The sequence below is a fragment of the Mobula birostris genome, chromosome 1 (genome assembly GCF_030028105.1).
Source record: "Mobula birostris isolate sMobBir1 chromosome 1, sMobBir1.hap1, whole genome shotgun sequence".
Classification (NCBI taxonomy): domain Eukaryota; kingdom Metazoa; phylum Chordata; class Chondrichthyes; order Myliobatiformes; family Myliobatidae; genus Mobula; species Mobula birostris.
In genome coordinates, this window is record NC_092370.1 from 97,720,120 (window position 1) to 97,745,473 (window position 25,354).

A 25,354-nucleotide genomic window follows, 5' to 3' on the forward strand; every position below is an offset into this window, starting at 1 on the left:
AGGCAACTTTCAGGGATCTGTGGACATGTAGCCCCAGATCCCTCTGCTCCTCCACACTACCAAGTATCCTGACATTTACTTTGTACTCTGCCTTGGAGTTTGTCCTTCCAAAGTGTACCACCTCACACTTCTCCAGATTGAACTCCATCTGCCACTTCTCAGCCCACTTCTGCATCCTATCAATGTCTCTCTGCAATATTGACAATCCTCTACACTAACTACAACTCTACCAACCTTTGTGTCGTCTGCAAACTTGCGAACCCACCCTTCTACCCCCACATGTGGTGGAAGAATCTGTCAACATTTCAGGATCTGATTTAGGACCTGAAACTTCAGGTGTCCTTCAATCCTGATGCAGAGTTTTAACCTGAAATGTCTGTGATAACTTCACCCCACCACACCTCCACAGATGCTGCTCAACCCGCTGAATTCCTCTTCCAGCAGTTTGTTTGTTTCCATCAAAATGTGTTGTTTTCATAATTAATACCAAATTTGGTTTTCGGAAAAGCTGGAATTCTAAACCATCACTGTGGGTACTCTTTATTTCAAACTGTAAACTCTTTCTTGTTGTTCTTGTAGAATATAACTATATTATCACAGGTTATATTTTGTAGATGGTGCTTGATACAGGAATGTTCTATACCTCAAACTCCTGGTAACCAGTGCATCAGATGTACCAGGTTAACTGAAGACCATTTTCTACATTAATGTCTTGTTTTGTAGTGGATGGAAAGTGGCAAAAATGGACCAATTGGGAACCTTGCACCAAAAGTTGTGATGGCGGAACACAGCTTCGAGTGAGGGCCTGCTACGGACCATTTTATGGAGGGCTACAGTGTGAAGGACCTCAAGAGGAGTATCGACTGTGCAATGACAAGAAATGTCCAGGTAAACATTGTCTTTGTCTCAATACAGAACAGGTTATCCAAAACAGGAGTAATGAATGGGCAGTAAGTGTGGTAATGTGCAATAAACCAATGATTCAGAAACTGAAAGAATGCAGCAGATGATACTTGTGTAAAAACAGGATTGTTAGAAACATGAGGTCAAGCAGTATTTTCTTCATCAAACAAAACAGAAGGTTCAGCGGGGATGTTATTTACGATCTTAAGTGAAAGATAATTAACGCTCAGGAGAACAAACTGGATTTTCTTCAGAAATAAGAATGTAGAGTGGTTGTTTCATTCAACTGTCACTAAGTAAATAAAACTGTGAAATAACATTACTTCATATAGAAAACACTTCTGTATAACTTTTAAATGTTTATTTGATATAGGATTTGTGTGAGTGGTGCATGATGTCAGAGCTGTAGGGGGTTGTAGGGCCAATTTTCTGTCTTCTGTGTCCTTATGACCATTATGATGCTACAACAGTATGGCTCTATGCTATGACTAGGAGTTGACTTCAAAGAAGATCTTGAATATTTTGCAAGGGCTTAAAGAGTTCAGTGGATACATGCAGCAAATTTGTTTTCTTCCTTGGAAGACCAAAGCTAGAGCAAATAAATACATATGTAAGCAAAGGTATAATCACTAAAAAGCAGTGAGAAATTTGGAAAAGTGTACTCACTCGGATAATGATGGAAATTGCAGAACATGCTAAAGTCAAATCAAATAGGCACGTGAGGGAGAAAAGAACAAATGAAAATATGGCAACATGAGATGAAGTAGGATGGGAAAGATTCTCCTGGAGCACATGCACCAGCACGGATTTAAGAGCCTGAATGGCCTATTTTTGCACTGATGAATCCATGTAGCATTCTTTGGGATGAGTGTAGGGTTAGCTGTTAAAATATTTTGCCGCATGGATTGATTGAAGTGAAAACTATTGCATTAAACATGTTGCTTAAGTGATGCAGAGAAAATAGACAGTAACCTGAGGTTACAAGAGGGCAGGTCAATTAGTTGTGAATTTTTTTGCCAACAGCTGAGTTCGTGTGACTTTCACTGTTGTATTTGTCCTGTGACTCTGTATCTATTCGGTATTTATTTTTTTAAAAAAGGAAGCAATGAAGAAAAAGGCATGAAAGTTGGCATGGATTGTCTGAGCAGTTATTTTAAAATTGAAACTGCTAGGAGAGAAGACTTGGGGGGCAGTTTACTCTAAATGCCTTTCATTTAGGAGATTTGTTTTTGAAGGAGACAGATAATGAATGAAGCTGAATAGCTTGTATCATTAATATAGAGCAGTGAATGAGCATGTTTGTGGTTCTGGAAAGCCGGGTGCCCATCAATAACACATACAAGAGATAGAGAAGTGCAGAACAAACGTGCAGCTGTTTATTTTACTTAAAAGTCAACTACCCAGCTTACGTTCAGTACGTAACACACGGGGAAGCTTGACAGCAACCCGTAAGGGTCAAAGTATACATGAAAACATAACATGGTTCATTTTTGAAGGAGGCAGAACTTGAATAAAGCTGAATAACTAGTATCATTAATAGAGAGCTCTGAATAGAACACAATATTGAGACATTCAAAGCACTGATGACTTTCAGCTCACCATGTTCTTCTAATAGTTGCTGACGGTTACTGCTGGGAGATGCAATTATCAAGTTGCTGACACTTGCACCCAAATTAACCACAGGCCATGTTACCTAGCAACAAGCAGACAGTGCCTCTGTGACCATTGCAGCAGTAAATGGTTGTCAAGCAATTTGATTTTATAAATGGAAGCCATGGAAAGTAGAATTTGGGATAATTATATTAAAAAACAATATAAAAGTCCTGAAGGGAGAATGATATTTTCCAATTAAATAAATTAACCCATGCAAGGTTAGAAAGCTGTGAATTCTGAGCATCTCCAGCTGCTCAGTGTATGTGTCCTAACCCTTAAGTACATTAGAATTTTCAAGGTAACATCCTGTGTGTAGCAAGAATGCCTGTTTTGCCTCTGACAGCAGTCACAGCCTGAGCGGACACAAATATTCACTGGTTCAAAATGTAGGCCATAGACAGTGTTTTTTTTGCAGTAGGTAACTCATCTTTCGATTTCCCAAAAAGAAACACTGCCACCTATAAGTATAGAGTTTGATGGAATCCTCCCCACTTTCCTATTCAGAAATGAATGAAATGAAATGCCACCTTTCTCTGTTCAATACTTACAGATTATTTCCTGTAAATTTCATACTGTCTCTCAATTTAGAATACAATATCATATTGTTCCCTCAATAATCTAAAACCTACAGTGAATGTGATTAAGCATGCTCTGAAAATCTCCCTAAATGCAATGAGAAAATAACAGACGTGATGTATACTTCTTGGGGATGCCAATTACTTGGTGCTTTGTGGATTGAATCTGCCATTTTTTTGAGTCTGATTAAGTATGTCTAGTTTGAGTTGCACCTGGATCTTACTTCATAACTTTTCATTAATTATTTGATGAATGTCAGTTAATACACAGAATTCACTGAATTGATTTGCTGCTTTTGATACAGTCCCTCTGCCAGTGTTGTTATTTCTTAACAATGCCTATGCATGGAATTAGCTGAAGGTACCTTAGAAATAAAGTTTACTCTTCAGCAAAATGAGTTATTCAAACTGGACATACTACAATGTATAAATAAACAGGCTATCAGAAAATAGACCCTCTCCAGAAGTAAAGGTAGTCTATTTTACAGTTCCTAATATTACCTGTACATATTTAAAGAAGCAAAAGAAAAAACATCTTGACAAGTTTAGTGCAAATTATAGAACATTCAAGCAAGATATTTAACAATGCCAAGCCAGGCTGATAAGTGGAATTTTATTGTGCGAAATACTAGAACAAAAATACACGTGCACAGCTTTCATACAATCCTTTTGATTGTAAAAAGTCATCATCTCAATCTAATGAAACTACAAGGTTCTGGCTAATCCTCAACCAGATAATAACTTAATCCAGGTATAACCAAACCAAATATTAATTATGAGTGAATTCTGACAGGCATAACATGGCCAAAAGTTTGCTATCTTTTAGTCTATTCATTAAACCATTCATCCATATGAGTGCTTGCCTATGAAATTGCTCATGCCTTCAGGGGAAAATAAATATTGCACAAAATTAATGAAAATTATAGTACATTCAGAGCAAGATATCTAATTGGCTCTGAGACGGGCTGGTGATGGACTGATGTTATAAAGAAAAAAATTGTATACAACTTATATCAGATTTCGGCATCCTTTCCAACTGTGCTAATTCCAGACGTTCATTATATCGCATCTGGATTCATAAACTTAAAGGCATTTATGTTCAAATTAAGCTGCTGCACAGCGATTACAAGCTAAAGCCTGAGGTTTGTCTTCCTACTGTGGTAATCACAGATCTTTGGAAACAACTGACAAATTTTCTTCGTATCCTTTTCGGGAGGCAAAAGTTAAAAATGCAACATATTGTATCAATGTGGATGATAGTGTGGTAAACTGGATCAGCAAATTTGTGGATGACACCGAGATTGGGGGTGTAGTGGACAGCGAGGAAAACCATCAAAGCTTGCAGTGGGACCTGGAAGCTGAACAATGACATTGAATTTAATGCAAACAAGTGTGAGGTGTTGCATTTTGGGAGGACCAACTAGAGTAGATCTTACATGGTGAGCGGTAGCAATGAATGTGGTAGGACGGAGGGATTTGGGAATACAGATCCATAATTCCTTGAAAGTGGAATGCAGGTAGATAGAATAGTAAAGAAAGTTTTGGGCACATTGGCCTTCATAAATCAATGTACTGAGTACAGTATTTGGGATGTTATGTTGTAATTGTATAAGACGTTGGTGAGGCCTAATTTGGGGTATTGCATGCGGTTTTGGTCACCTACCTACAGGAATGATAAAAATAAGATTGAAAGAGGACAGAGAAAATTTACAAGGATGTCGCTGAGATTTGTGGACCTGAGTAGAGGGAAAGGTTGAACAGGTTAGGTCTTTATTCCCTAGAACGTCGGAGATTGAGGGGAGATTTGATAGAGATAGTCAAAACTATGAGGGGTTTGGATACGGTAAATTCAAGCAGGCTTTTTGCACTGAGGTTGGGTGAGACTACAACTAGAGGTTATAGGTTAAGGACGCAAGATGAAATATTTAAGGGGAACTTGAGGGAGAGCTTATTCACTCAAAGGGTGATGAGGGTGTTGAACAAATTGCCGGCGTAAGTGGTGGATGTGCGGCCAATTTCAACATTTAAGAAAAATTTGGATAGGTACACGGATGAGAGGAGTATGGAGGGCAGTGGTCCAGGTCCGGACTAGGCAGATTAATAGTTCAGCACAGACTAGATGGGCCTGTTTCTGTGCTGTAGTGTTCTATGACTCTATATTCTGTACAGAGTAATTTTAATTAATTACTGCTACAGTGTGCTGGGCAAAGGGTTAAGTGTTGTTTTCCTTATAATGTTTGCTCTAAAAGGTTTCTCACTCTCATCTTAAAACATACTTTACCCTTGTGCAGTGACCTCTTCTGGTATTGATCTTATTGCACTGGGGTTGCCTGCACCAGTTCGAGGGAAATATTCTGGCTGACATTAGGTTGCACAGAAATGCACACTCAGCTTCACCAAAGCAAAATGGGCAGTGTTGGGTGCAATATTTTTGATTGCATTAAGGTCAGACGATCAAGGACCATGTTTTTTGTAAACACCATGACTGCCATGTCTACATCTCCTTTCATTCCTCAATACCCAGAGAATATTCAACATTCTGATACATTCTCTCGTGAATACAGATCTGAGAAGAGTTTCTGTCGTAAATTAACATACTGATCATGTTGCAGAATTAGCATGCAGATAATCTACACATGCATTATTCTTACTCAAAGTCATTTCTAAAATTTGTTGTTCTATTGCCAACCTGTATTTGCTGTGAATTTTGATGTGTTGACATCTACTTTTCCAAGCCAATGTGTCACAGAAGTTTCTGATGACTTCTTTGGTACTGACATTCTGCTGGGAAGTTCAACAAGGCACAAAGGTTGACTGGCGTGGTTGTTTGCTGTTCTTCAATTGTGTTGTGTTAATCCCAAAGGTCTTAATGAGTACAAATAAGAGCCTATCTTTCATTGTTTCAAATTAAATTCAAGCTATTTTCTTAGGTATGGTTCTAAACAGGACAGGTAGTTTTTCATAATCGACCTCTGATTCTATAAATTTCACTTTCTGGGTTAATATTGTTATTCACTGTCACCTGATCCTGCAAACATGATACAGTAAAATACTCTGGGATAGCTGGTCACATGACACAGTCTTGTGACCACACCCACAATGAACATTTCACTGAAAAATGCACGTCAGGGAGACGAAAAGCAGATTTAGCTATCACTTTGTGGAATATTATTGCACAGAAATGGCCTCAAGTTTCCATGATCATGCTGTTTCATTTAATCTTGCTTGGATCATTCTACATCTCACTTGCAAACCTATCCCACCAGATTGTGAGGAATAACACCTTATCTTATGATTATGTATATTACAGCCTTATAGACTCAACATTCTCAGAATCAGGTTTAGCATCACTGGCATATGTTGTGAAATTTGTTGTTTGGTGCAGCAGTACATTGTAATACATAATAAAAAATATAAATTACAATAAGAAGTGCATGTAAAAGAGAAAATTAAATAAGTACTGCAAAAAGAGAGGGAAAATATGGAGATAGTATTCATGGGTTCATTGTCCGTTCAGAGGTTTGATGGTGGAAGGGAAGAAGCTGTTCATGAAATATTAAATGTGTGTCTTCAGGCTCCTGTACTTCCTCCCTGATGGTAGCAATGAGAAGAGGGCATGTTCTGGGTGATGGAGGTCTTTAATGATGGATGCCGCCTTTTTGAGGCATCACCTTTTGAAGGGTTTTAATGAAAACTCATAATGAAATATAGCTTTGCAATTTTATACGATGATCCTATTGTTCTTATGTATGTTCCACCTTACTATTGTTGGTCTATTCTCTGTGAAATTTGCCCATATTTCATTATTCATTTTCCTGCAATCACATTGTACTTTTTGTTTATCCTCCCCTTTCGCCCTTGCTCTGCATCTCACAGCTAGCTCATCTCTAACATTTCCAAGTATTAACTGATTACCACTTCATCCTTTGTCACCTGACCTATGGAGTATTTTCAGCATTTTCTCTTTTTATTTCAGATTTACAGTATCTAGAACATTCAGTTGATATGATATTCAACAATATTCTGATCAAACTTAAATTCATTAGGTTTTGAGATCGAGAGATTCTTCTTAAATAACAATCGAATCTTTCTGTTTTCCTTTTGCTGTATGGTACATATTAATATTGGAGCTTATCAAAATGAATTCACATTAACCATGACATAATCATTTTGCTTCAGAACCTCATGAATACTGTCAGGAAGAAAATTACAACTCAATGGTGTGGACAAAGACAGCAGCAGGCGAATCTGCAGTGGTTAACTGCCCTCCAAGTGCTGCAGGTAATTACTGCCGGCAGGAGTTAGCCGGGAAGAAACTTCAAAGTTCAAAGTAAAATTTATTATCGGAGTACATACATGTCACCACATACATTTCTGAGATTCTTTTTCCCGTGGGGATACTTAGGAAATTATAGGACAGTAACTGTAAACAGGATCAATGAACAACAAACTGTAAAAATGCAAATACAAATAAATAGCAATAAATAATGAGAGCATGAAATAACAAGATAAAGAGTCCTTAAAGTGAGACCATTGGTTGTGGGAACATCAGAAATACAATGGTTATTCCTTTTTGTTAAAGAGCCTGATGATTGAGGGGTAGTAACTGTTCTTGAACCTGGTGGTGTGAATCCTGAGGCACTTGTACCATCTACCTAATGGCAGCAGCAAGAAAAGAGCATGGCCTGGGTGGTGAGGATCTTTGATGATGGATGCTGCTTTTCTATGGCAATGTTTCATGTTGATGTAAACAATGCTTGGGGGGCTTTACCCATGATGTACTGGGCCAAATCCACTGTCTTTTATAGGATACTTTGCTCAAAGGCATTGGTGTTCCCATACCAGGCCATAGTGCAGCCAGTCAGTACACTTTCCATCATACATCTATAAAAGTTTGTTAAGGTTTTTTGATGACATACCGAATCTCCGCAGACTCCTGAGAAAGTGGAGGCACTGGTGTGCTTTCTTTGAAATATTGATGGGTCCAGGACCTGTCCTCTGAGATGGTGACATCCAGGAAGGAATGTAAAGTTACTGACCCTCTCCACCTCTGATCTTCCAATGAGTATTGGCTCATGGACCTCTGGTTTCCCTCTCCTGAAGTCTACAATCAGTTTCTTGGTCTTGTTGACATTGAGTGATAAGTTATTGTTATAACACCACTCAGCCGAGTTTTCAATCTCCCTCCTGTACGTTGACTCATCACCACCTTTGATACTGCCCACAACAGTAGTGTCATCAGTAAACTTGTATATGGTGTTGGAGCTGTACTTAGTCACGTAGTCATAAGTGTAAAGCAAGTAGAGCAAGGGGCTAAGCACTCACCTCTGTGCTTCATTCCCTCCTAATGGCGATTGAGAGATTTAACCTCCTACTGAACATTAAAAGTATGTTTCAAATAATTCAGAAAATGTGTAGCTCAGGTGGTCGATGGTTGGGCTGAGGTGTTCTCCAGTCTTGGGAATTTTCTTGCAAACATTTCATCACTATACTAGGAGACATTATCAGTGTACCATTAATTGTGGTGTGTCCTCTGAATGCTTGGCCTTTATATACTTATCATTCAGTTTATTAATCAATCCTGCTGAAGGGTCGCGGCCCAAAATGTCGACTGTATCTTTTCCATAGATGTTGCCTGGCCTGCTGAGTTCCTCCAGCATTTTGTGTTGCTTAGATTTTCAGCATCTGCAGATTTTCTTCTGTTTGACAAACATCTGTGTTTTTGAATACCACATATCAATGCTAAATTTCAATATGTTTGATGTGCTTGCACATTAAGAGGGGATTAAAATGTTAATCACCCTCATAGAAATGCACCAGTGGTGACGTATCTCATGGGTGTGTTGCATCTGGAAATGAGAAAGGATTTAAAGTTGTTGGAGAGAATTATTGACATTTCAGGTCAAAAATCTGTAGCCTTTTCATAAATCTGACAGCGTAATAAAACAGAATGCCATTTGCTAAATATATCATGAGACAATCAAAATTATCCCATCCGAATCACGTGTAAATCAAAAGGGCACAAAATAACTTATTCAGAAAAAAATTAAGTTTAGAAACATTGGAGCAAAGGGCAACATAAAGATCAAGGTCATTTAGTTTTGAGTACAAAATGGAAAGGAAAAGAAGACCATAATGTATAAACCCGTGGATCTTTAGATCTCAATGCAAGGACTAAGCTATATCATGATTTTTTCCTAGTTGCTTATGTTGCTTCCCAGCTGAAGAAACCTGCTATTCATTTCAAATTAATGAGCTGAATTTCCCTTGAATCATTACTTAGGAGAAAGAATAGATCTCAGATTAGTAATTAAGAGTCTACTACTTTGACAATGTAGGATTAAATTAACAACCTGGAGTGTATTGTACAGACCTTTGACACATTCTTGCCAAGTTTCATCTTCTTCTCGGCTGGATCAGCCTATTAATGGATGGACTAAATCTTGCATGTAAATAGGAAGGACTTTAAATATTTGTTAATAGAATTGTTCATTATCAATGTTACTTGTATTTTTTTCCAAATGCTGTTATTGAAAATTACCACAACTAAATATTTTGATGTTCTCAGGAATAATCCTGAGAAATTGTTTCCTAGATGATGAGGGAATCGCCTTTTGGGAACCTCCAAGCTTTACCAAATGTGTATCTAATGACTACCAGATGTTGCAAACTGAGGTATGTGCATTGTCTTATACTCTGAGGTGAGGTATATTTTAATCTATTGTCTAACCAGTAAAGGTATTTCTTTTCTATATCTCTGTGACAGGTTTCTTCTTTTCTACCTGTTCTGAAGTCCTGTGTTTAAATGAGATTTTTATTTTCCCATTTTTCTTTCTGTCATGTTGTTTTACTAAATATCCTCATTCATAAGAGCTTCAATAAAATAATAGAGTCAAGGTAGCTCAGAGTTTGAGATTTTGCAATGCTAGGTAAACAGCACTGACTTTAAACTAGGCCAGAGAAAGGCCTATCACCAAGGCAACTAAGGACGGGCAATCAATGCCGAGAAAGTCAACATCAATCACAACTGACAATGAAGAATAAAGAAAAACTGTGAAGCCATGAAGAATTTATTTTACAGTGTGATAGAATTTAAAAAGAAGATCATGTACTAATGTATTATCAAATTAAAACTTATATTAACAAAATGCCACTTTTTAAATGGGTAATTTTAATCAGAGAATATTAATAAACCTGAAGGATAAGCACTCAAATTTATTTTATTGCTGTCTCAGTTTGACTCTTAACACCTGGTGGCCTCAATTTTGTTTAACCATTAACTGTGTTTAACCATTTCGGATCATAACCTTTTTTTGCACAACATCTGCTGGTTCTGGTGCTGCTGTCATCAAAAAAGTTGGTTGTTTTTGACAATTGTGCTTTTGTCTTGTTTATTAAAGCTTGTCATTTAGTGACTTAAAATACCAAATCTAACTGAGAGATTTCACTTTATTCTTTGCTTGCCTTAGCTGCTTTCCCTTGCCCTGTCATTATTTTGAACCTATTATTGTCAATGAACTGAGGCGTTAGATTTGAATTTCTATCTTCGCCTTTGCTGACTGACGTATTGAACATTTCCATCATTCTCTGCTTTTATTGTTGATTTAGAGTGTCTGCAGTACTTTGCTTTTACCTTATGTTAATCTTATGTGATTAGTTTGCTTGATGAGTGAAGTTGCAGGTAAATGAGAATATTGGAAGGAGGATGTGTATCTAGACTATGAAAGGGTTTTTGATAAAGCTGTGCACAAAAATAATTGGATGGGATGAGAAAACTGCTACATTATTGGTTAAATAGCAGAAAATAGTATAGAAGAACAATTTATCAGAGTGGACAAAAATGTAATGTCAACTAAATGTACTTTCTTGATTAACTATTTATGACTTAGATGAGTATGGAAGGCATAATTTCGAAGTTTGTAGATGACGTAGAAATGACATAAAATGCAATAAACTTTGAAGAGGGTGGTGATGTGTTAGCCAGAGGAATAGACTCATTGTTAATGAAATCTGCAGTGTGATGATTCATTGGATAACAAGAATATAGGAAAGCAGTGTCAATTGAATGGCACAAAATCAAAGAGCAGAGACCCTTTAAAAATGGCAGAGTGTTATTTTTAAAGATATCCTTGCTTTTATAAATTTAGGGATGATGTGTAGAAGCATTCTTTATAAAATACTGATTAGATTCCAGAGGAGTCTGTGGCACTTCTGGGATTCACACTGTAGAAAGGATGTCAAAGCTTTGGCAAGTGTGCAGAAGGATGTTCTGAAAGGATACTAGGGATAGAGGACTCCAGCTCCACCAAAAGACAAGTGAAATTAAAGCTGTTTTCCTTTGTGTAAAAGAGAAAAGGAGATTTGATAGACATGCTGGAAAACATGGAAGATTTCAATTAAGAAAATATAATCACTTTACAGCAGTGAAAGGTAATTTATTGGAGGATGCACATTCAAGTTCAATAGCAATTTAAGCTGATCTGGAGCATCTTGCTTAAAGTCTGGTCAGTACTAGTAATGAGAAAATTTCAGGGCTAAGTGGTGAGGGAAGAGAAATGGGACTAATTGGACAACTTTGGCATTAAGTAACACAGGCCTGAAGAGTTTAATAACCTCAGTAAGTTCCACGACGTTCTGAGTAATTGAAGAAAACTCATGAGTAGAGGTGTATTTTCTGATTTCATGTTGAAAGTTAGAGTTTCATATTTGGACATCAGGGATGAGATTAGAAATATGACACAGCATTCAGCAGAATTAATTACACAAATGGATATGAAGTTGCTAAGTGGTGGTGTTAGCTATAATCTTGCACACAGCGGAAGGCCGAGGACTGGAGAAATGCAGATACTGTAGATGCTACACTGCTGTTCAATGAATAAACTTGACACCACAGGCCAAATAGTTTACCATAGTGGAGAATCTTTTAGAAGCGGGAACAAAAGAACACAGTTTGAAAGTCAGTATGAATATCTTAAATACAAAATAATCTTAATAAAAATTTGATGGAAATTTTTGATGACTTATGGGTGTATGTTGATGCCCAAGAATGTTACATATCACACTAAAAATAGGTTTGTCTATAATTTCAGAGTCCTTGAAGTAAAAGTGCAGTAGAAGAATTGCCAAAAAAATAAATGTGACAGAGCTGTATGGTTATGAACCATTGTTTATTGTACTGCAGAGGAGTTTATGATGTTCTTATAAACAGAGGCATAAAGAAGTCATTCAGTGTCTGCAGTACTATGCTGCAGATGTTCTATGACTCAGTGGTGGCCAACATTCTATTCTACACTGTAGTCTGCTGGGGTGTCAGGGTGAGAGCAGCTGACACCAAGAAGATCGATAATCTCGTCAGGAAGGCTGGTTCTGTTCTAGGGGTGGAACTGGATTCCCTCGTGCTTGTGTCTGAAAGGAGGATGCTGCAGAAGCTATGGAGCATTATGGACAATCCCTCTTGTCCCCTCCATGACGCACAGGACAAACAGAGGAGCACCTTCAGTAACAGGCTGATTCCACCGAGGTGCAACACAGAACACCACACGAGATCCTTCTGCCCTGTGGCTAAATGACTCTACAACTCCTCCTCTTTAAGTATATAAATATATGGTTTCATTGCACAGCTGTATTTTGAACTATTACTTTTCAGTGCACATATTGTATTCTCTTTCATGCCACAACGCTTACATTTTGTATTTTAAAGTATATATTTCTGACTGAGCAACTTTGCAACAATAATTTCCTTCGGTATAAATAAAGTTTTATCTTATCTTAAAGTAATCATGATGAACCTGTTTGGTCACAAATGAAATTTATGTCCAGTTCAGGGTGTTAATGCTTTTGAGAGATGTAAGGGTATGAGTGAGGGTGAAGAAGGGTTTGCAAAAATAACTCCAGGGAAACTAGACTAGTTACTCTGATAGACTGGAGAAGCTGATGGTGTTCTTGGAATAGGGGAGATTGTAAGGAAATCTGATCAAGTTATTTAAAATCATGAAGAAGCGATACAGGGCAGATAGTGATTAAAATCAATCACTCGAGCAAACCTGATCAGATCAGACCAGACCATGTGTGTCAGGTTGGGTATACATGTTCCTGAACCATTCATTTGGGGTTGGTTTGGGCTGACCATGCCTTGCATGCAAAAAATGAGAGACAGAGGCTTGCGTGTGTGTGTGTATATGTGTGTCTATGTGTGTATGTGCGCACGCGCGCATGTCAATTTCTAAAGCCATGGGGAGAAGGCGGAGGAGTGGGGTAAGATAAGTTGCTTTTGAATAGAATCAGCATGAATGATGGGCCAAGTGCACTCTCCTCTGCTGCTACCTTTCTGTGATTCTCTTGTACAGTAATATATTCATTCACAACCTATTTGACTAATTTTCTAAACTAGGTAGTGTGAAGATACAGTTGTAACTGATGCATTTGTTAAATCATGTCAAAAGCTTGAAAGAAATTAGATAATATTGCCGTAATTTATTGGTTGAAGTAGCAAATAGAAAATTGCTTATATTGCCTTCCATACTTATCGTCCCAGAAATGGATCATGGTGTTCATTTAATTGAAATAAAGCAAAGAAAATCTTTCTGGCTTCTGCCTGTGGTAGAATTCATAAATTATTTCCTGGGAGCCCAAAATACGTCAGTTAAGATTCATCCATTTGGAAATACTCTATGAAATTGTAATCTTCCTGAGTTCATTATGACCTTATATTTCTTGTTAATTTCTGTATATCAATTAATCAATTATTGTCATAGCTCTTTGAATAACTCGTATTTTTAATATGCTTATATTTTGATTTAAATTAAACATAGTATCGTTAAAATGCCTAAGGCATTAACACAATTTGTAATGCCTTAAGGGGTTTCTTTGAAGAAAGTAACATAATACTAAAATCAGACGTTAAATGCTTTTATACAGTAAATAAGTGCCTAACTAATTTAATTGCAAATCTTAAAATTTATTTCAGAACTTAATTTTGCTTTGCATTCATTCTTTTTGAAAAATCATCTTTTAATTTCAGTTGCTAGACTGCAGCCAGAGAGAGATTAAAATATTACCTAAACACTCACATAAATAAGTGCTGTTGTCCAGGGTATAACTTTAATAAGTAATCTGTATCTTTTACAAAAGCTCATGCTGCCAACATTACCGACCTTAATTTAATTTTGTGTTATGTGGGAGAGAAGCCACAGGATGCCTGTGATGTGAGAGCTGCTGGCCTTAACAAGTCTCTGTCTAAGTTTTCTTTTCTCCCCTTGATTTTTACTGGTCCTTCACTGCCTATGGTTCCCATCTTTCTTTCTTGTTGTTTTTCCTTTTATGTCACGACTGTTACTTTTTGACCATCTTTGCCCTCATCTGTAATTCCCATCTTTCACTTAATTCTGGGGTTAATATCACTCCTTTTTATGTAATTCCTCCATCCTTTCCCACTTTTTCTTCAATTTCTCTTATTGCTCTCACTTGACCCCTGTCCCCTAAGTTTCCCCTGTTTTCCTAACTACATGTTATTTCTGCCCTGGTTCCCTCAGCCTCTCTATCTGCTCCTTTACCTTTCTTTCATCTCTTTCCCTTTTTCACATCCCACCTTTAATACCCTTGAACTGTTCTGTTACCCTAAGACGGCAGTGTCAGATCATCTGAAAATTCAGTAACGTCTCACTTAATGCTTGGACAGCAGGTGATTGGCAATCACTATATTATTGTACTGAGACACAGTCGAAAGTTTCTCTTTGTATGCCATCCATTACATACATAAGTGCATCGAGACAGTACAAAAGACAAAAAAAACTAAATAATAGAATGCAGATTATAATGTTCCAGTGCAGCGCAGGCAGACAAATAAGGTGCAAGGGTTTGACAAGAAAAACTTTGACTGAGAAACCAAGATTTCATCCTCCTCATAAACCAGGTTTGTTCAATAGTCTCAGAATACCAAGAAAGAGGTAATTCTTGAGTCTGGTGATACTATTCTCAAGCTATTGTATCTTCTGCTCGATGAAAGAGGGAGAAGAGAGAATGACTCGGCTGGGAAGGGTCCTTGATTATTTTTGCCGAATTCCCGAAGCAGTAGGAGGTATAAATAGAATCAATGGTAGGGAGATGGGGCTGTTTTCACAACTCTTCAATTTTGCATTGTTTTGGAGATGATCAGTTGCCATCCCAGGCTATGATGTTTCCAGATAGAGATCCGGCTGCTAGAAACGACAATTAATAGTTCTGTGGTACTGAAGAAAAAGGAAGGTCAGGAGCCAGGTCAGGGTGGGAGAAGCATCAGTAGGCCAAACAATAGATGGATGTGCTGTGAAGCAGCATTGAGGGGATTTAGTGAATGTTTCAAATCTTGTGTTTGACCATGTGCTAAGGAATAGGACAGAGTGAGGATAACGGAGCTGGAAATAACAGGCATTAGCAAGGGAGGAAAGCAACCAATGAAGAACCAGAAAGTAATGCAGAGAATACTGTGGATGATTCAATGTGGCTTGTTTTATATGTACACCTTATAGCTCCTATCTAAAACAACACACACTGAATCATCCACAGTATTCTCTGTATTACTTTTCCCATTTAAATAGCTGTCCAAATGCCTTTTCAATGTTGTAATTATATCTGCCTCTTGCCTCCTGGTCTGGCAGCTCATTCCAGATAACCATGAGCACCTGTGTGAAGTGAAGTGCTATGGAAACCTTATTGGTTGCTGCTGCACAATTCCCATAAGTATTGATCAAAACAAAAGGTAATCTGGGAATAAGCATGGCCGACACTATAAAAGACTGAAAAATGAAAATATACGTGCAAGCTTCAGAGTAATCATGTTCCACTCCAGGGCGTGTGAATTCTGATGAGTACAGTGTTGAAAATAGTTGTTAAAAGCTGATCACCCCAGCCCCAGGAGTTCCTCAGGGCAGAGTCCAAAGTCCAAGCTGCTTCAACTACTTCATTAATGACCTTCCTTGCATAATAAGGTCAGAAGCGGGAATGTTTACTCACGATTGGATAACGATCACTTCAATTCACAAATCCTCAGCAAATGCAGCAGCCCATCCCCGAATGCTACAAGGCCCAGGCAGTGTTCAGGCACTAGCTGATAAGTGACAACATCTGTGCCACAAAACTATCAGCTCAAATGAGAAAGAGTTGAGCCAATTCCTGTTGGCATCTGTTGTCTCTGTCATTTCTGAATCAATCACCAGCAGCATCCTGTTGACCAGAAATGCAACTAAGCCCAGTCACATAAATATATAACTATAACAACTGCTCAGAAGCTGGGTATTCTATGAGATTGGTGCACTTTATCACATCTCAGATTCTTTCTAGCTTCTTCAAGCTATGAACCAGGAATGTGTGGAACACACTCCACGTGACTGAAAATGTACAGCTCCAACATCACTCAAATAGCTTAACAACACTTAGGATTGAGCAGTCTACTTATTTTGGTAACCCATCAACTCCCTTTAACATTAATTTTGTCCACCGCTGGTACAAAATGGAAACTATCAGAGCCAGTAACAAATGTGCTGCAGTTATTTACTGTCATAAAATACATGTGCATCAGATATCACTATCTCAGTCTTCCCTTCAGGTCGTACACCATTCCAACATGGAACAATAACAATGTTTCTTTATTGTTGCTGTACATAAATCCTGGAGCTCTCTAGCAAACACCATCATGTGGGTATTCCTCTAGAAATTTGGAGCTGTTTAAGAAGATGGCCCTCCTCCATCAGCCACTGCCATCTTCTCAAGTGAAATTAGGGTTGGGCAGTAATGCATGCCTTATCAATTATAGCCAGATGCACCAAAAATAATAAGAAAATGGTGTTTTTAGTTGTTCCCTGATGTATTCTGTTCAAGATCTGAGGCATGATCACAGATTTTCCCAGTCCTGATAGAAGTGCAGCACAGTAATTCAACTTATTCCTGCAATCACAACTTTGCAGGAAGGACGGATACGATTGTAAACTATAAGAGGGTTGCTCCATCAGTATGGATTTGGCACATTGATGGTCTAGTGTAAGGATCTACACAAATGTATTTGGTGCGGTGAATTACCATAGTTGATATGTGAAGCAAAGAACTTGCACTGTAAGCAAAGCAATTTGCTGTCAAGGTTACCAAGATGATGAAGGTGAATTATTAAAAAAAAACAAAGACACTGTTCAGAAATAGAGCCAGAATATGCTCTAGACACTTCTGACTGTTTGAATATCTGAAACAAATTGCCTCAGAAATCAACCTTGGCCAAAGAACCTTCTTGCTGCACACAACTTTTGTAGAGTTACTTTCATGAGGTTCCTCTCCAAATCTGACCCCAACAAATCACAGTAACTTGCAGTTAAATAGTTCACTTATGCAAGGAATCTTCACAGCACATCTTCCAAAAGAAGAGGCAGTTATCCAGTAGAATGCTAAGATGTCTTGGGAAGATTTTACTAAACATACAGTGAAAGTGGAAGGGAAGAAAATGGGGAAAGGGAGCAAGCTAAAAGGTTCTACACAAGAATTCCAGAGAGTAGGAAAATAATGAGGAACACTTTCTTATGCAATGGAGTTGGTGACAATTAAATTAAAATATACATTCTATTTTTCTATATAAATATTTTCTTTAAAAATAAAATGGCTGATAAAGGGTATTGTTGCTAATAAACAGGGTGAGACTTGGAGCCTTGTTGTGAGACAATTTGGATAGTGTGAGATGTTTGTTTAATAAATGCTTCTTAAGCAAGGGCGGTCCACAAAGTCATTAATTAATTTCATACACAGCCCACTGATATTCTATTTTTATAACACAGGAAAAAATGTTTGCAATTGAAAGAATTGAAAAGGGTTATTTGGTGAGCATATGGCCCATTTAAGTAATTTAAAATAGAAATCCAAATATGAAAAATATCCATATCATTGAAGTACAACTTAAGTATTTTTTTGTTCTTGTGATTAGATTGCTCAATAATCCTCCTTGATATTATCATGGCTATTACCAGCATAGTTTATAAATGAACTTAGCACAAAAAAAATTGGTGTTAGGCATAAAAACAGTTTATATGTCACAGAATCTGCTCATATTTTCACAGTCTTGTGCATTATACAACATGTTTGTTTAATCTGCAGACAAGAGAACACCTAACTAAGGCCCAGCGAGGGCTAATCGGTGACGGGGTATCAGCAATTATAAGAAAGCTGGCAGACACTTCAGAGGGAGGAACAAGCTACAGTGGAGACATCCTAGCCTTACTTGACATTTTGAAGAATGTGACAGAAATCTTCCGTAGGGCTTATTACACTCCTGTCTCTGGAGATATCCAGGTTGGTAAAATGTGACAAATTATTTATTGAAAAGATATGAAATAAAAGTCCTTTCACTTGCTCTGATTTCTATGCAATCTAATACTGAATCCAGCTCTGTAGCTTTATGTTGAAAATGATAAATCTGTTACCTCAGAGAAGGTATTATGGTGTCCTGGAGGGTAAATGGGTATTAGACATGGATTAGTCATGATTGGATGAAATAGCAGATAAGGCTTGAAATCTATTCACATCAAACTTTTCATCTTTCTATTCTTTCAATTCTCTTACGTTTTGATTATGTGTTTTTCAAATTGTTCTATGCCAAAAATGTCACTTTCACACTTCCAGAAAAAGTTGCAGAGTTGGAAGGAGAACAAATCAATCCATCATTTTTACTATTTAGTTCAACAGCCAGTTCTCTGATGCTATCTTTGTTGTGAGAAGTGAGTTGACAACATTCAGCAGGTCAAACAAAATCCATAGAAATGAACAAACATTGAACGTTTCAGGCTAAGACCCTTCTTCAGAACAATATACTTCTTACTGTGTTGCGTTTGAGGGATATTGTTGGAGAAGTATTGAAAATTACAGCATTCACAAGAAAAACAGTTAAACCAAAATTATACACAACTTTTACAAGAAAGAACACAAATAAAATCAGATAGAAAAACAAAGTCCAAGAAGTGCAAAGCAATCAAAGTGATTAGAGTGTCATTATATTGAAGTAGTGATTAGGGTTATGTAGATTGGTTCAAGAAGTAAGTGGTTGAAGGTAGGTAGCCTTTCGAGAACCTGGTGGTGTGGGACTTTGTGCTTCTGTAACTTCTGCCGGATGATAGCCCTGAGAAAATGGCATGGATGGTGGGAAACTTTGATGATGGAAATTGCCTTCTCGAGGCAGCGCCTCAGGTACATATTACTGAACTGACTACACATATAATCTAATATCTATTCTGCTTTAGGAGTGCTCATTTTATCATTAATGTTGCAATATACATTTTTTTTTTGTTTTGCAGAATTTTGTTCAAATAGTAAGTAATTTGTTATCAGAAGAAAATAAGCCAAGATGGAAAGAAGCGCAGCTGGTAAGAGTTAAAGAGAAAGTCAAATTTTAAATAATTAAAAAAGTTCTGTTGAAGCAATCACTGAATTAAATGCATATGGTCAATCCTCTACAACTCCTTTTGACAGCAAACCATGCTGTTATTGGACTGTTTAGTTTACAGCCATGGAGTTAAAGTTGAAATGAAAAATTGATTTTCTTAGTTTCTGTAAAGTTGGATATACATATAGATACCTGCACATCCAGAAAATTAAGTTGCTTTTTGAGTATGCATTTGAGCTTTCCTAAAGCAATGTTTTGCCTCATTTGATGTTTTGATGAAGCTGTTTGATGGATGTAAAGATGCAATATCAGAGTACCGAAACTGTATTTCTTAAATTAGTTAGTGACTTGGGTCTTACCGCCGATGCAGGTAACATATCAGTCCTTGTTCTCTTCGATTTAAGTGCAGCATTTGATACTGTAGATCACAGCATTCTCATAAACAACTTTAGACAATGGGCAGGACTTTGTTGTACTTCCTTAGCCTGATTTCTGTTTTATATAACGGAAATAAAATTCTTTGTTAGTTGTGGTGATGGTGCGTCCAAAATCCGTGACATTGTGTTTGGTGTGCTGCAAGGATCAATTCTCTGCCCGTTGTTGTTTTCACTCTACATGCTCCTATTAGGTCAGAATATTTCAAATCACAAGGTGAATTACCACAACTATGCAGAAGACACACAGCTGTATTTGTTTGGACCCTGAGGCTCTAAACCCTCTGCTCCAATATCTTGCTAGCATTACAGAATGAATAAATATAAATTTCCTTAAATTAAATAAGGAAAAGTCTGAATTTTTTTGTTATTGTTAGCAAAAAAAAGTGTGAATCTTAGAAATAAACTTGACCTTCAGGCCTTACAAATCAAGCTAGAAGTAAATAATTTAGGTGTTATTATTGACTCTGTGCTAAATTTCAAATCACATATTAACGATATTATTAAGACTGCATTCTTTCATTTAAGGAACATCGCAAGATGCAGAAAAATTGGTATGCACTTTTGCTTTTAGCCAATCAGACTACTGTAATGCACTCTTGTCAGGACTGCCTAAGAAGTGCTGCAGCTTATTCAAAATACAGCAACAAGAATCCTAACAACAAAAAAAAAGAAAATCTGAGCACACTTCACTGGTTTTGGCATTATTGCACTCTTTGTCTGAGTCCCTTAGGATAGATTTTAAAAGATTCTTAATTGTATATAAGGCTCTGAATAGTCCAGCTCCTCCATATATTTTGGAGTGTCTATCCACTTACATCCCTATCATAATCTTATATCTGTGAATACTGGTTTGCTTAGTGTTCCGGGAGCCAAGCATATAAGGTCTGGTGATGTGGCCTTCTGCTCCTATGCACCAAAAATCTGGATTAGTCTACCGACTAAGATATGCCAGGCTAATACGGAGGAATGCTTCAAAGTAATTCTAAAAAACAACTTTTTAATTTGGCCTACTTATAGGACTACTGTAAGTGTAAATGGTACCGCAGCATTAAAGCCAGGACTAACAGGCTCCGGGACAGGCCTTCAGACTGATTAATTCATGCTGACACAATTGTATTTCTAAGCTATATTGACTGTTCTGTTGTATATCTTACTGTACATACTACTTATTACAAATTACTATAATTTGCACATTGCACATTCAGACCGAGACGTAAAACATAGAAACATAGAAAACCTACAGCACAATACAGACCCTTTGGCCCACAAAGCTGTGCCGAACATGTCCCTACCTTAGAACTACCTAGGCTTTATTCATAGCCCTCTATTTTACTAAGCTCCATGTAACCATCTAGGAGTCTCTTAAAAGGCAGTATCATTTCCACCTCCACCACCGCTGCTGGCAGCCCATTCCACGCACTCACCACTCTCTGTGTAAAAAAATTTACCCCTGACATCTATTCTGTACCTGCTTCCAAGCACCTTAAAACTATTTAAGTAAGGAAAAAAATGATTTTTTTGTTATTGTTAGCAATAAAAAAGAAGTGTGAATCTAACGTAGAGAATTTTACTCCTCATTTATGTGAAGGTTGTAAGAAATAGTCAATTCAATTCAATTAATGCCTCTTGATATTGATTACATTTATATAATTTGGTATATTTTATTACATTTTATTCTATATAATGTTTGTCTTTACTTATGATTCTTAATTTTGCCTCGTATTTCTATGACTATATTGATTTATCTTTACAATCAATGTAAAGCACTCTGAGCCTGCATCTTAATGTATGAAATGGGGGTCCTATATAAATAAAGCTATATTATTTATTCTTTCTCAGCTCAAGCTGGTAATACATGAGGTTCAGGCATAGCCAAGCACATTCATTTCTCAATTACCAAGAACTTTCAGACTATTTTAGTGGTGCTTAGTATTGTGGCTTTCAGGAGATTTACATAAATGTTGCTGTTTAGGCCTAATTGTTTAATGCTATTGTGTAGTGATTTAGGATGGTACCAGTTGTAGATATTACTATTGGGACAATGTATACTCTGTTCATGTTCCATAGTCTTTCAATTTCATCTTTTAATTCAGCATATTCCTGATGTTTTTCACTTATTGATTTCTGTATGTTATGTGTGGTTGGAATGGCTATATCTATTAAGTAAGTTGCTCTTGCTTGTTTATCCTGTATTGTTATATCTGGATGTTTATTCTGGATTGTCCCACCTGTGATAATGGATTGCTTGTAATATAATTTATGGGACCTGACGCTAAAACTAGACCAGGCTTGTACTTATAATAACGTATAGTTTCTTTTATGAGTTTGTACTTTAAAGCAAGATTTTGGTGAATAATGTTTGCCATTTGATTGTGCCTGTGCAAGTAATCAGACTGAGTTAAACTGCTGCAGGATCTTGTAATGTGCTGGATTGGTTCTGGTTTCTCTTCGTATTTTCTGCATTTATCATCTGGAATTTGCTGATCTTTTATTATGTATTTTTGATAATCTTTTTGCTAACCACCCAATCTTGTAGTATTATTATTACTATTATTATTGTTACCATTTATCAGTTCAGGTTTATTTACCAGATGAAGCCTGGTATGGGGAAAGTAACATTTGTGTCACAAAATCGTATCCAATAAATCATTTCACCTGAAGAAGTTAATCTATTTTGTTGGATATCAGATGCTCCACTATTTACACTTTTGGAGTCATTATAGATCAGAAATGCAATTGGCGCTAGTTGAGTACAGTAAATATTGTAGCTGCAAATTCCATTGGAATGATTTTCTATAATATTTTTAATCATTTGCAAACCTAAGCTTTATTTAAAGATCATGAAGCTAGAAAAGACATGATCCCATGGTCATGAGGGACTTCAAACTGGGAGATTCAGGTTGGTACTGGATCCTAAGAGAAGGAATTTATAGAATGCCTATTAGATGGCCTTTTAGAGCAGTTTATATAGTCAAGCCCACTGGGGAAAGGGCAATTTTAGATTTGGTGTGTACAACTAATTAGATTTGTTTAGGCAGCTTAATGCAAAGGATCTCTGAAGAGGCGGTCCATCATAATATGATAGAATTCATTCTGCAAAGTTAGAGGGAGAAGCTAAAGTCAGATGTATTGATATTACAGTTAAGTTGTGGTAACTACAAAAGCACCAGAGAGGAGCTGGTAAAGATGATTGGAAGTGTGATCCTCGCAATGATGACAGCAGAGCAGCAATGGCAGGTGTTACTGGGAGTAATTTGGAAGATGCAGGATTATTTTATCCCAAAGAAGAAGTTACCCCTCCCCCCTCAATTTTATTCTACAGTTTTCCCTCTTCCTTTCCAGTCCTAATGAAGGGTCTCACCCTAAAATGTCGACTGTTTATTCATTTCCATAGATGCTGCCTGACCTGTTGAGTTCCTCCAGGATTGTGTGTGTGTTGAACCATATCCTATGGCTCTTATCATCTTAGTGGGTAGTGAGTCAATGTCTTATCTGTGTGGTTAAGTTGGTGTAAAATTTACATAGCATATTTAAGGTTTTTGTAACAAGGTTGATGAATGCCAATGTCATTCCAAATCAGATTGACATGTGACTTGAGCAAAACATCTCTGTAGTGCTGTTTCCCTGCACCACCACACTTTGCCCTTTAAGTGGCTTGTTGCTGAGGAAGCTTGTAACTTTGATAAGTAAGTTGCTGCAGTGCACTAGGCAGAAAAATCCACTGATGCATAGGAAGAAAATTAGGTTTGTGGATAAGATGCCAATTTTTTCAAACATGTTTAGGCTGTGGTTATAAGAAGGGCTAGAGCTGAAAGCTCTTATCACCTGATTCCATTTGTCCTTATTTCCATGGAAGTCCTGGCCACAATATGCCAAAGTGATGATACCACACTGTTCCCAGATATCTTGTGGAATAGTTTTTGGGGTGGGAAGCATTTTAAACTGAATGTTCAGAGATAAATAGATTCTGACGATATTATGGAGTCTAAAGAAAAATAATATAAATTCTGGCTGGAGTTTTGTCAAAGTGATAATTATTTTTGAAAGAATCTGACATTTTGAGTGAAACATGTCTGATAATGCTTTGGCATAGGCAAAAGAAGAAAAAACACCAGTTTGGCAATAAAATGGTTAATGTGCTCACACTCATCACATCACTCTCCATTGAATATAAAAAGCAGAAAACATTTGTTACTAGTTCCCACAGATTTGAATGTATCCAGCCAAGTCTTCTGCTGCCATGGCAACTATCGAGGAAGAGGTGGCTCAGAGTGACAATGGATGGCAATAAGATTTTCTGCTATATATGTTCTTTAGTCACTGTTCAACGTGTATTGCCTTGATAACGAATCAAGTTAGCATAGAGGACAATCTAACCAGCTTTATCAAAAGTGTCTGCTGACAAGACTGAGTAATATTATGAACCACAGTGGACATTTCACACGAGTGCAGAATGACACAGTAATTCTCAAATTACGGCCCTTCGTTCATTTCTTCATTAGATAAAAATGATATTTAATTTCAAATAATGTCCTGCCAAAGCTCTCGGCCTGAAACATCGACTGTACTTTTTACCATAAATGCTGCCTGGCCTGCTGAGTTCCTCCAGCATTTTGTGTGTGTTGGTTTAATTTATACATTCATTAAAACTCTTTACATGTGATTTCTTACCAGAGCTTTGGGTCTGTTTTTCCTGAGTTTATAACTGTTGCAGAATCTTGATTCATCAACAAACCTTGCAAGTCACCATCCTTCACTCGGCAGTGCCTCTGAGCTAATAAGTTCTGAGGTGCTATGCGAACAAACACTGCCTGGTTTCTTTTGGAATCTCGATTCACAAAAAAATGCATCTTTACGGCAAGATCACATCTACATTAATGAAGTACTTCGAGAGGCTGAAAGATGACTCTGAACTCCTGCCTGATCAAGGGTCCGCTCTCACTGCAATTATTTCGCCACCACATCAGGTTTACAGTGGATGCAAACTCACTGGCTCTCTTACCTGCATTGGAGTATCTAATCAACAACAAAATATATATCAGGCTGCTGTGATGGCAGCTCAGATTTCAACACCATCATCCCTAGTATTAATCAACAAGCTTCAAAAGATGGGCTCTCTACCTCCCTCTGCAACTTCCTTCTTAGGAAGAATGGATCTGTCATACTATCTCTACACTGACAATCAACACTGTTGCATCACAAGGGTGAGTTACCCTACTCTCTCTGCACTCAAACACTATATATAAATTTGCACTTGAAAACACTGTTATTGGTAAAATCACAGTTGATGGTGAGGACGCACCCAGGAGTGAGACAGATCAGGTGGTGGATGGGTGTCACAACAACAACTTCCCCCTCAACATTAGCAAGACCGAGGAGTCGATTGTGCACGTCAG

General features: G+C 37.4%; 1 protein-coding gene across 1 annotated transcript in view; it reads left to right on the forward strand.

Annotated features, from left to right (window-relative positions):
• Positions 1-805: 805 nt before the first annotated feature.
• adgrb1a (adhesion G protein-coupled receptor B1a) overlaps positions 806-25,354 on the forward strand; it is a 289,509-nt gene continuing 264,960 nt past the window's right edge. Inside the window, exons 1-5 of the mRNA XM_072259584.1 lie at positions 806-888; positions 7,311-7,412; positions 9,700-9,806; positions 18,240-18,434; positions 19,433-19,501. Of these exons, the coding sequence (XP_072115685.1) occupies positions 7,349-7,412; positions 9,700-9,806; positions 18,240-18,434; positions 19,433-19,501 (435 nt within the window). The 5' untranslated portion in view covers positions 806-888; positions 7,311-7,348. The remainder of the gene's footprint in view (positions 889-7,310; positions 7,413-9,699; positions 9,807-18,239; positions 18,435-19,432; positions 19,502-25,354) is intronic.